The sequence below is a fragment of the Lottia gigantea genome (assembly GCF_000327385.1).
Source record: "Lottia gigantea unplaced genomic scaffold LOTGIsca_17, whole genome shotgun sequence".
Taxonomy (NCBI): Eukaryota; Metazoa; Mollusca; class Gastropoda; family Lottiidae; genus Lottia; species Lottia gigantea.
The window spans coordinates 2,569,402-2,581,794 of NW_008708133.1; the positions used below are offsets into that span (position 1 = coordinate 2,569,402).

Consider the following 12,393-nt stretch of genomic DNA (forward strand, 5'->3'; position numbering starts at 1 on the left):
ACACCTACAATATCGATAATGCTTTAACTTGGTAGAAGTTTCTTGTTTACAAATGGCATGTCGAAATTAGCGTATTTGGACTTGGTCTAATATCTTATACTATTTAAATGAACCAATGCAAAAAATAATCGGAAAATAAACTCGGATCTCTTTGACAAAGCATTCCTTAAAATCATCAGCGGATCGTGAAATATGTGCACAATTGCTTCAATTTTACAAAAATAGGAGAAATCATGTACAAAATACGTTCAAAACAAAAAGTAATATATTTGAGGTTGGATCACAATTAAACAAGTTAAAACAACAACTTGATATACAAAGATTAACAAATCACAAAGTCTCAACCAACAGAATATAATAATAATAATGATGATGCTAATAATAATAATAATAATAATAATAATAGTAATCACATTAAAACCATGCCGTAATCACCCAAAGATTTTTTAAAATATGGATGAATTAAAACTGTGCAGGGTTTGGCTTATCGTCGTCCTGATAAAAGCTACTCCATACTGGGCTTGAAGCCCTTTCGTTACCATCACAAAGACAACTATTATTGCTCTCGGTATACAACCACGTTTCATCTGATACATTATCATTCTCTTCACCCCTATTTTTAAGCAACCAATACTCTGATGGCCAAGGACTTTTATAATCAGAAGCTGATGGTCTTAAGATGTTAGATTCAGAATCTATCACAGATTCGAATTCGGTCGTCGAAGTATATGGTGATTTGAACTCCACAGATCCGTCCAAAGAATCTTCTTCCTCTGGGATAGGGCACATTATCCTCTTAAATTTGCTCATATTAAAATATTCATCATAAACTTCATCAGCATCAGTAACAGCAAACGTTTTTGTCTCTAAGGACACCTCTGCTACACAACTATTACGAATTTCTGAGGAATACTGCGTGTTCTTGTCATGTGTATTTGTCACATACGGTAAAGTCATTGGTGTATCGTCCACCGAATAAAAGGATGTAGAACGACTCATCGAATCGTTATCGCGATTTTGGAGAGAAGGTTCTGTTATCGTATTAGGGAAATATTGATTTGTTTCAGTTAGATCCCTTTCTTGAGGCATAGTGTCTTCATCAATTCCTTCATTGGCTGTCGAATCAGTGTTTTGCTTAATGTATTGGGAATATTTTGTACATCTTTCTGTAACGGGAGCTGATTCAATCAACATAGATTCATGTAGTGGATCTGTAAATATTTTATAAGACATATTCCCAGGAAAGATATTATTTGAAACCTTCGGCGGAATCTGGGAAGATTTATCTATTTTCAAATGTGATATATTTTGTTTATTTGGTTCGCCAGTCACGTTGTTCGATTTGTCGAGGTTCAATGGTGAAACTGGCTTGAGATTGGGGGACACAAGGGTTGATAATCGTTTTACTGAACCGACAGTGTGAACTGAAGAGTTATCATCTGGATCAAATAACGGATTAGAATGTGGAGCATTCGAACTTACAGTAATGCTAGTTGACAAAGATATATCGACTGAATTGTTGTCAGCGCTGTAGGCTTTTCTCTCCGTTAAGTCATTAGCAGAGGTATCATTAGAATGAGATGCGAGCTGGTCTGATTTGGCGCATGACTCTCCGTTGCCTTGAACGGCACATACATCTTCAAGTTCATTGAGACTCGAGTGTCTTGATATGGCGACTAAACCTTGGGGGGAACTATTCATCTTACTATCACTGCTTGAAATGATTGTGGTTTTACTGTTAATAGAAATTTGTTTTGATAGGTTGGCGGAAGTTTCAGGTTTCTTCTCAGATAATCCAGGATTAGTAATAGATGAACAATTTTCTGTTGTCTCAGGGCTAAATGTATAATTCGCATCACTTAAATCTACACTTTCTTTACCTCCATATCTTCCGGTTCCATCCTTTACACTGCTCTGACCTTTTTCAGTAGCAGACAAAAGTGACATGTCATTAGATCCATTATCAGTTGATTTGGTTGTATTTTGTGAATCCTCAGATATGTTTTCTATTGGATTGAAGTATTGACTTTCATCTAAATTAGGCATGGACTTCAGGGAAACATTAGAAATGTCATGTATTTCTTGTTTACCGAAAGAAAGCTCTTGAGCAATCAAGGAAATTTTGTCTCCCTTTTTCGGGGTACTTACAGTCTGAAACTGTGATAATAACTGTGGATCAGCTTTCTTCAGATTTTGAAAGTCTTCCTCAATTTCTTTATCAACCTGTTCACCTACTTTCCGTTCACAGACATCCCAATTATTAGATCGATCGATTCTTTCGTAACCAGATTGACAGTTCGTCTTAGTTTCAGTGGAATTTTTTGCTCCACCAGTCCGAGACAGTGATGATGCAGCACTGTAAATACTATCAGAATGCGACGATGCCAATAAATCGATTTTGGGCTGTGCTGAATCGCCTGACATCAATATTTCAGTTGATGTCTGGTGGGATTTCTTGCTTTTAACATTGCACACCGATGCGGAAGGCGTAATTGTGATAGACTTCAACAAGAAATCCCCAGTTTTTGACTCAAAACTTCTTGAATTCAAACTTCCTTTGGCTTCCTCTGTTCGAGGTGGTGTCATCGGACCACTTATAAATCCATCAGTCTTTAAAGGCGACAATGGAGCTCTGTAAAATTCCACGTTGTCTCTGCGTTGTGGTGAGGGCAATGGTTGAGAAAGAGAAGAGGTTTGATAGGATTTTTCGCTCTCAATACTACCAACCGATGTGGAAGGCGTAATTGTGAAAGATTTCAACAAGAAATCACAATTTATTGGCACAGAATTCAATTTTCCTTTGTCATGTTCTGAAGAAAGAATAGATTTTGCTTCTTCTGTTCGAGGTGGTACCATCGGAGCACTTTTAAATCCACCAGTCTGTGACGGCGACAATGGAGCTCTGCATAATTCCACTTTGTCTGTGCGTTGTGGTGAGAGCAATGATTTAGAAAGTGTTTGATAAGATTCCTCGCTCTTAATACTACCAACCGATGTGGAAGGCGTAATTATGCCAGATTTCAACAAGAAATCACTAGTTATTGGCGCGGAATTAAAACTACCTCTGTCATGTTCTGAAGTAAGGATAGATTTGGCTTCTTCTGTTTGAGGTAGTACCATCGGCACACTGTTAAATCCATCAGTTGGTGACGGTGACAATGGAGCTCTGTATAATTCCACTTCTGTGAGTTTTGGTGATTGTATAGGTTTAGAACGAGAAGAGATTTGGTAGGATTTATTGCTCTCAACACTACCAACTGATGAGGAAGGCGTAATTGTGATAGATTTTATAAAAAAATCGTCCATTGAAATGAATCTTTCTTTGTCACATCCTGAAATATGCATAGATTTTACTTCTTCCATCGGAGACTGTAACATTTTGTCATTTGTATGGCTTGGTATAGTGCTGTTTTCCAAATTAGATTGATTTGAACTCTTCTCATGCTGACCTTTTGAGTAACCAGCAGTATACCCATCGAGCAAATCTGATATGCGAAGATGGTGTTCTCTGCAACATATTGAAAACATTTCGTCATCAATGACCATAGGCATGAAACCATGTTCACATGATACTATATAGTGTCCAATGTTATTCAAAGCCTCAATAAAAACACTTGTTTTGTGTGTATTGCAATATACGGTATCATCTATTTTCTTAAATTCATCACTTAAAATTTCTAATCTTGATGATATTTCTCTTTTCTTAGGATCATCTGATATTGAACCAGAAGCTTCAAACTTGGCACTTGGTGTTTCTGAATCTGTTTGTCTTGCTCGATCATTGACGGTTTCTGAAAATTCTATCGTTTTGACTTGGGCGTTCTGGGCTCTTTCAGAATCAGAATCCGCTACAGCCTTTTTTCCAATTTCAGATTGGTTGTTTTCTTTCGGGTCAACAGCTAAAGGTTTACTTTGTAACATTTTTGGATGTGGTGTGACTTGGTAGACTTTCTTGTTCTCGGCACTTCTATCTGATAATGATGTAATTTTAAATGGTACTGATTTCAATTCGTAATCTCCAGTTGTACACATTTCAATCTCTCCCAGACCTCTGATAGCATTTCCCATAGATTTGGTTGATTTATCAGAAACTTTTATATCTTCTTTCCTAGAATACAATTTTTCAGGTTTCTTCCCAACTGCATCTTCCTTTGAAACGGAAAAATTTAATTGTATGTTAGAATTATCTGTTTTGATACCAGGGCCTTCATTTTGAGAAGAAATATTGGTTCCAGAGGACAAAATAACTCTTGCATGATCTAATAAAGAATTGTTTAAATCTTCAGAAGTTTTTTTTGAATTATCATCTGGTTTATTATCAGTGGTCATGGGTATAGCTTTAACTGCTGGGATTGGGTAGTATAAAGTTTCGCCAAAAGAATGTTTGGAACGCTTATTCTCAATATCGTATTCGCTGTCAGTATCATGTATACTTGTGGTATCTGAATTTGAATCGATGGAGACGTTGTTCATAGCTGTGGAGGGGTCTCTTGCATTCCTAATACTTCCAGTAGTAGTTCCACCAACTGTCAAGGTATTCCTCCTGAAAGCTGATGGAGATTTCTCTTTAGAGGTACATGGAATATGCTTTTTTATACCTTTGATAATGTTATCTAAAGAATTATCGGTGTCTTTCACAACTTTAGGTTTACTGCTCCTTACGTTGGTTGACCCTTTCTTGATGGCCCCCGTGACTCCATCTAAAAGATTATTAATATCATCTTTTAACGAAGATCTAACACCAAATAATGTGTTCCTACTAGTAGAGCTCTGTCCCTTTTTAGCACTTGGATTATTTTCCATGGTTAAAACTGCTTCAGGCAATGTTTGAGTTTCCTTCATTACTTTTGGTACATTTTTAGTCTTTTGAGGGGGCTTTGATTTAACGTTTGTCTTCTGAACATTGACCTCATCATTTGGTCCCTTACAACATAATAGTGCTGATTTTAGCCTTTCAACAACTGATTTCTTGGTACCTGTAATGGAACGAAATCATTCAATATATATCTTTTAAATTAAAGTGAAAATGCAGATGGAAGGCGGATTCACTAACCCAACATAAAAGATAGTGGACCACAGCCATATGGCATGCGGATCGTAAAAACGAAACGTCTATTTTAGGTTTCATCAAAATCAGTTGAAAACTAAGAGAGTAATAGCATATTCAAGATTTTGGAGCAAGGGCAATAACTCTGCTTCTAACGGTCGAAAATAGCTCAAATTCGAACTTGATCTTCGTTTCATGAATATGTATACACATACCAAATTTCATTTGATTCCATCAAAAAAAGTAGTTTTTAGAGCGTTTACACGCAAATGTTGACGGACGGATGGACCGACGAGTGTTTATAAGCAATTGATGTTGACAGAAGCACTTACTGTATAGAGGTTAAAGGGCGATAACTCTTCAAAACTGACGTAAGAGGTATAAATCTTGATAAAGCCTTTAATTTAATCAGAAGTAAACTAAACTTTCTCAAACCTTTCATTTGATTCCATCAAAAAATCTAGTTTTTAGAGCGTTTACAAGCAAATGTTGACGGACGGACGGACCGAGATGACCCATTTTGACAAATGCAGTAGAAACTTGACATAACCAGCAAGTAAATAGCATGGAGATATTGTCAAGATTAGATATCGTTACACTAGCATAAGTATAAACTAAAATAAACATACCGTCTTCTTTAGTTATCTCTTTCAATATTTTAAAGTCTACAGATTTTCGAAACCTACAAATGGATTATTTGAAATAAAGTAGTTGCATTAAGGACTGTCACGACAAGCTGGGAAAGTCATGTCGATGAATTTACCATGGCTCTAAAGTAGTTTAGGATCCAGCTCAGACAAGATACACCCTCACAACATTATAGCATTGCTGAATTATATGATACAATAACAAGCAGCAACATGAAGTATTATTTTGATCACAGAAAATTGCCAGACAGTCAAAGCAGTGAGCCCAGAACGATATCTCAAAAAACATTTAACCTAAGTCACAATGCGTACTCTTCTTTTTGGGGTTCTAATGTCATTTTGCAAAGAACAAGATTTTTGAAACACTAACCAAAACAACAAAATTTGGACATCCAGTACTTGGCAATGACATAGAATAGCCAGGAGCCATCAAAAATATTCAAAAAATACAAGTGAACTATTTTATTAATCAGGACTGTTTTCTCACAATCAGACAAAATAGGTTAAATGGATAAAAACATTACGACAAAAAATGAAAGAAAACATACCTGCAACAAAAATATAGAATCAGTACTTTAGCTGTACCCAAAGTTATTACAAGAAAAACAATACCAATAATATGTGCACTTCGTAAACCAATCTCTTTAAAGAAAAAAACAAATCAGATAACTGTATTTCTTAAAATTTTGATTTGATCTTAAAAGTTTGGTTTTCGAGAATAAGGCCCAGATCAATGTTTTGTTCTAATTACCTTTTGGTGGAATGAACGAGGGAAATGTTGTTGATTTCCTAATTATTCGGTACTCTTCATTCGAATACTTTATCACTAGGGACACGAACTGAATTAGGCCTGCATACTGTCGATTTTACATCCAACAATATTTTGCTGGTAATTCCAATTTTTTTTAAAAATTATGGTGTTTCTAGATTTATGTATATGTTTTACCTTCAGCACAATAGACACCGCCATAACCAGATTTACATATACAAACAAATAGTGAATTGGAAACACCGATATGAGACTGTTCTATACATTGTCCACCATTTAAACATAGATGACTTCGACAGTCATGAGTTGACACTGAAACAGACAGTACTCGTATTTTATCAATGCAATGTTAATGACTTGTCGGATTGGGTATCAACATGAGTAAAAGATGATGAGTGACTCATTGATTCCAACAGCATATGTAGTGACTAACTCACAATAACTGATATGATAAGTGACTCAATTGCATTATAACTGACAAAATATTGTCTCTTCAAGAATACTATTGGCAATACATATACAACGGACAGCTCATTTTACGATGAGTACTCATAAGAATTGTTTGTGATAATTTACACAATGAGTGACGAATGAGGTATTGTCACTCTCACAAACTAAGTATAGGTGATAACAATACACATGGGCATAAAAGTGTATGGGGAGGGAGAGGGGTGAATTTGAATTGTTTTTTGAAGAAATAAGAAAAAACCAAATAAGTTTTCAATCGCCTACGAAATCAGTCAGAGATATTATAAGATGATAAATTGGTAGTAAATCTATATTGAAAATAAAGCCATACATCTAACACGTGCAATAAATCAATTTAAAAAAAATATTTTCCCTCAAAAACATATTTATCACAAATTGCGAGCTATTTGAGAAAAAAATAGCGATCTTACGCAAATGAATGCCGACAACAGGTGTTTTTTTTTGTCCTTTAATTATTTTACAAATAATGTATCTTAAAGGTGCATTATACAAATTTTTTTTTATTAAAAAATACTGTAAAATATACTATTTTTATCTTTCTAAAATTTGTATACTGTTGATCAATCTGAATTTGTATTAATAAGGGGTGTTTAAAAACGGAGAGTATTTATTGTTAAAAAAGTAGTTTTGTCTAGTTTTGGTGTTTGGCATTATAATGGCTCGATTCTTACTCGAAACCTTCAGAAAAAATAGAAGACATATTTCTCCAGAGTTGATGTTTATTTTGCTAAAATTCGGACCTTAGTCTTTCATCACCAACCAAACAAATAGAGCCGTTGAAATGTTTAAGTAAACCTCATAAACTGGTTTTGGCGTTCTAAAATTGACGGCAAAATACTATAGTTAGAACTTTGAGATAAATTAAGAAACACATTTCTCTAGATTTTGGTGCATAGTTTTTAGATATATCGCAGAATTTTTTTTTTGCAGTAAACTAAATCATACCGCCCTCATTAAAATTGTGTATCAATATGGAAGCATGGAGGGGACACGAGAAAAATTAAATATAACTCGTCGCCACGACTTAGTATCTCGTAGCCACGACTTAGCATCTCGTGGCACGACTTAGCATCTCTTGGCCATGGCTTAGCATTTCGTGGCCACGGCTTAGCATTTCGTGGCCACGACTTAGCTATGTCGACTTGCTGCCTCCCATTTTTTATAAATATGTCATATAAATCTTACTTACTGCGAAAAGGGGGTGCTCATAGATTATAACGAAAGGAATGGACTTATAAGGATGTATTTTGATATTGGAATGTCATATAATGATATCGCCATCATTCTGGCTCATAGACACAGTATCATTTTGAGTGTCAGACATATATAAACACGAGATACTTAGTCGTGGCCACGAGATACTATGTCGCGACCACGAGATGCTTAGTCGTGGCCACGATATACAAAGTCGTGGCCACGAGATACAAAATCGTGGCCACGAGGTGCTAAGTCCTGGCCACAAGATACTAAGTCGTGGCCACGAGTTACTAAGTCGTGGCCACGAGATGAGAATTTTTTTTTATTCTGTATTATATGTCCCCTCTATGTTTCCGTACAGAAGAGTGAAACATACTTGTATATGGTAATTTTGACAACAAAGCACACTTATATAATCCTCTATCAGATTCTTTTAAATTGTGTATGATAAGATAAGGACCAGATATCTTAATTCTGTAATATAAAACAAAGAAATAGATGAAATAGAGTTTGCAGAATTTTAATCATGGAACCAATCATGTAAGAGATAACTTACGCAATGATTGCGTGTAAAAATGATCAGGGTATTTTATTGGTATTGTTGCTAACTTTAAGTTAAAGCGTTGGGCAGATTCAAATGAAGCAGTGGGTATAGTATAGCCGTCTTTCATTGTCTATGACCTAAGTACTGGTTAAATAATACTGGCCCGTATGCACCATATAAAATCGAATTAAGAAGAATAGAATTATTTTAAACCTTAAATAGATTTAGTTAAATGTATTGAAAGATAATTCTATTTTTTGTATGCACCAACTAACAATTAACCAAATATATTTATCTGTACAGTAATTGAAATTCTATTTTCCATTCGAAACAAACACTATAAACAATCTATATATGACAAAAGAGTCTAAAGATTGGTCACTAAGACATATTTCTCTATAGACTCTCATCTGGTGTCTTACAGCTTTTATGACAATTATCAACAAGAGTAAGATCAAACGATATCTTTAATTCTTTCTATTCTTCGAAAGAGCAAATGAACGCCATAAAAAATTTGATATGGAATCCATGTCATGCTTCATTTTTGCAGAATATGCCAGTTAAATTCGTCACTTTCAGATCGCCTAACGGATATTTCGGATTGCCTAAACGAACATTTCAATCACGATATATCGTGAATTTCGTTTTCTGCCCAAAAATGGTTGTATATAAAGCTTTAGTTAATGTAAAAGAGTTACTCTGTATTATATTCACTCAACGTGGCCGGTCGACCATTTGAAAAAGAGCTGAGTGAATTAGCAAAAAATCACCAAGATGTTCACAAGGTTCTGCAGCAAGAAAGGAAAATGATTTGGCATTGAATTCCATACATAAAGATTTTAACATGAACTCGCTGACGACAAATCGTGACTCTCTAAAAATATGCCTTAGCAACCTAACCACCAAAGCTGAGTAGAAAGACGCAGATAGAAAACGAGAGGCTCGGAAAACAGGGGGAGGGCAAGAGCCTACAGAACTATAGATAACATCCGTCAGAATATTAAAGATTCCTGCCCTCAGATGTTTGAATATCTACTTGTCTTTAAGTCATATGGAATCAGAGTACAAACAAATTGAGCACGTGAATAGGAAGGAACTTTTACAGATAATGGTTGATAATACGAAGCGGGAAGGGGGTGGTGGAAGAGAATATGACTACAGCAGCAGTTTTTGAACCTGTAATTGTCTGTTTAAATGTACATGTAAATAAATTTTACTAAAAGTGTCGTAAAATTATCGACCGTATTATGGCCATGCCCCTTCTTGCATCTTGCCTTGGAATTACGTCCATCTTCATAATGATATTGTCACACATACAAAAGATCAAAACAATCATTGAGAATTGTAGTCTGTAGCGTGAGCACGAGGTAAATGTGAACGGACGAACCGACGGATGACAGTGACGAAAATTTCAAAAATGAAATTTGTTTTGGTGACCAAGCTTTTAGACTGTTATGTCATATATGGATTTGGTGTAGTGTGTAGTTCGAATAGAAAATACGGCTTTAATTAAAGTACAGAAAAATAAAATTAGTTAAGACAAATTGGTGCATACAAAAATATGGAATTATCTCTAATGAATTCAACGTAATAAATTTAAGGTTTAAAATAATTCTATTCTTCTTCTACGTTATTTGGTGCATACGGGTCATTGTTTATAATTATAGTAAGTAAACATATATGGTGTAATTCTACTTATTATGTTACCTGTCTGTTTGAGTTTTAGAAGTTATAATATTTCTATCCGGTGTTTTCCATATTACATAATTAGAGTGTTCACGGGTTGCTCTGTCACATATCATGGCCGCTGACTGAAACTTTGAAATACTGTCTAATATGGCACCACTTCCTGAAATAAGTCAAGCAAATACATATAAACATATAGTCTAAATGTTAATTATATTCAGGTGAAATTTTCGAAATACGAGTTTGGAAAAAGCAGATCCTTACTATAAAACGGAAAGTAGAGTAATTACATTGCTCAAAGCAAAACTCTGTTGTTCCATGTTGGATGTGGCAAATCAAAACCAGGCGGAAAGTATACAATTCATTATGAACGTCGTCCAAAGTGTGTCAGCATTACTCCCCATTCTCATTCACATATTTAAAAAATATTTCAATAAGTCAATGGCAACCACTAAAAACTGCCCATCGAAAAATCTTGAAATGAACTTCATCCAAGATCTTGATAAAATAAATCATACCAAGTTTCGTCAATTTTTAAAGGGCAGAAGCTATATTTTCGGGAGTAAATCATACCTTGGCCTCCAAAATGTGAAACATATTTCATACGTCAAAGACAATAACTCAAAGATAGCTTGCCAGACAAGGTAACATACTCCCACTGGCAGCTGTCAGAAAACAGTCTTTAGTAACTAAAGTATAAATTTTTCTCATATTAAAGAAATTTTAATAGTTTGAATTCAATGATATATATTTACTGCCAGTTATTTATGCTGAATAATTCCACCAAATTTTTAACAATCAATATCAAAAACTCAAATACATCAAATTATCGCATCAATATAAATGATCACACCATGTTTCATTAAAATCAGTTTCATTAAAACTGTAGTCTCTATTCTGTTCACAAAAAAATTTTGACTTGTGTTTCCTAAGTCAAGGGCAATAATTCAAAAACCTTTCATCGAAAAATCATCAAATTCGCACTTAACCAAGATCGCATCAATATAAATGATCACAGCAAATTTCATTAAAATCAGTTGAAAACTGTACTCTCTATTGTGTTCGCAAACAAATTTTGACGCTTTTTTTTTAAGTCAAGGGCAATAACTCAAAAACCGTTCATCGAAAGATCGTCAAATTCGAACTTGACCAAGATCTCATCAATATAATTGATCACAACAAATTTCATTAAAATCAGTTGAAAACTGTTGTTACTATTGTGTTCACAAGAAATGTTGGCGGACCAACGGACCGATGGACCTGGGTGACGGCAATATACGTCCACATTTCCATGTGGGCGTATAAAAACCGTTTATCGAAAAATCGTCAAATTCAAACTCAACCAAGTTACCATCCTTATAAATGATCACAACAATTTTCATTTAAATCATATGAAAACTATAGTCTCTATAGTCTTTCAGAAACAATTTTTTTTCGCAAGACCTATAGGACTCAACAGGCATAACACCCTATGTTGTCCCGTTCAATACAAACAGTAATCGAGCAAGTAAGATAGTTCATGCCCACAGAAATGCCTTCAACAGAAATTCCCCCATATCTATAAGAAGAAAATGATAGTTCAGCATATTCAAATAATCAGAACTTTAATGACAATCTTGTTCATGGCAAACTAAAAACAATCAGTACATAACAAGCACTATCCTTCTCGAGTTTCAATTTATCTAATTTTAGATCAGAACAGACGAAAACCCAGAATCCGGACCCTGGAACTAAATGATAACACCGAATTTCATTAAAATCGGATAAAAACTGTAATCTCTATTGTGTTCACAAGCCAATTGTGGACGGACGGACAGGTGGACAGGGGAGACGACAATAAACGACCACATTATAATGTGGGCGTATAAAATTGTAAAAATCAAGCTCTAATCTGAGATTTCAAATATACATAATTGGATCAAAACTCTAGTTTCTACAAGCACGGAAGGACCTGGCCGTGACATATTTGTGTACATCATAATGAGGGCGAATTAAAATATGTTTACTGAATTGC

General features: G+C 34.9%; 1 protein-coding gene across 1 annotated transcript; it reads right to left on the minus strand.

The window, feature by feature from the left end:
• Positions 1-462: 462 nt before the first annotated feature.
• LOTGIDRAFT_231103 (hypothetical protein) lies at positions 463-11,090 on the minus strand (the record flags this gene model as incomplete). The annotated part of the gene is made up of 7 exons (XM_009051727.1): positions 463-4,976; positions 5,677-5,729; positions 6,243-6,336; positions 6,641-6,775; positions 8,526-8,623; positions 10,401-10,542; positions 11,033-11,090. The coding sequence occupies 7 exons, from the start codon at positions 11,088-11,090 to the stop codon at positions 463-465; spliced, it is 5,094 nt and encodes a 1,697-aa protein (XP_009049975.1).
• Between the last annotated feature and the right edge of the window lie 1,303 nt (positions 11,091-12,393).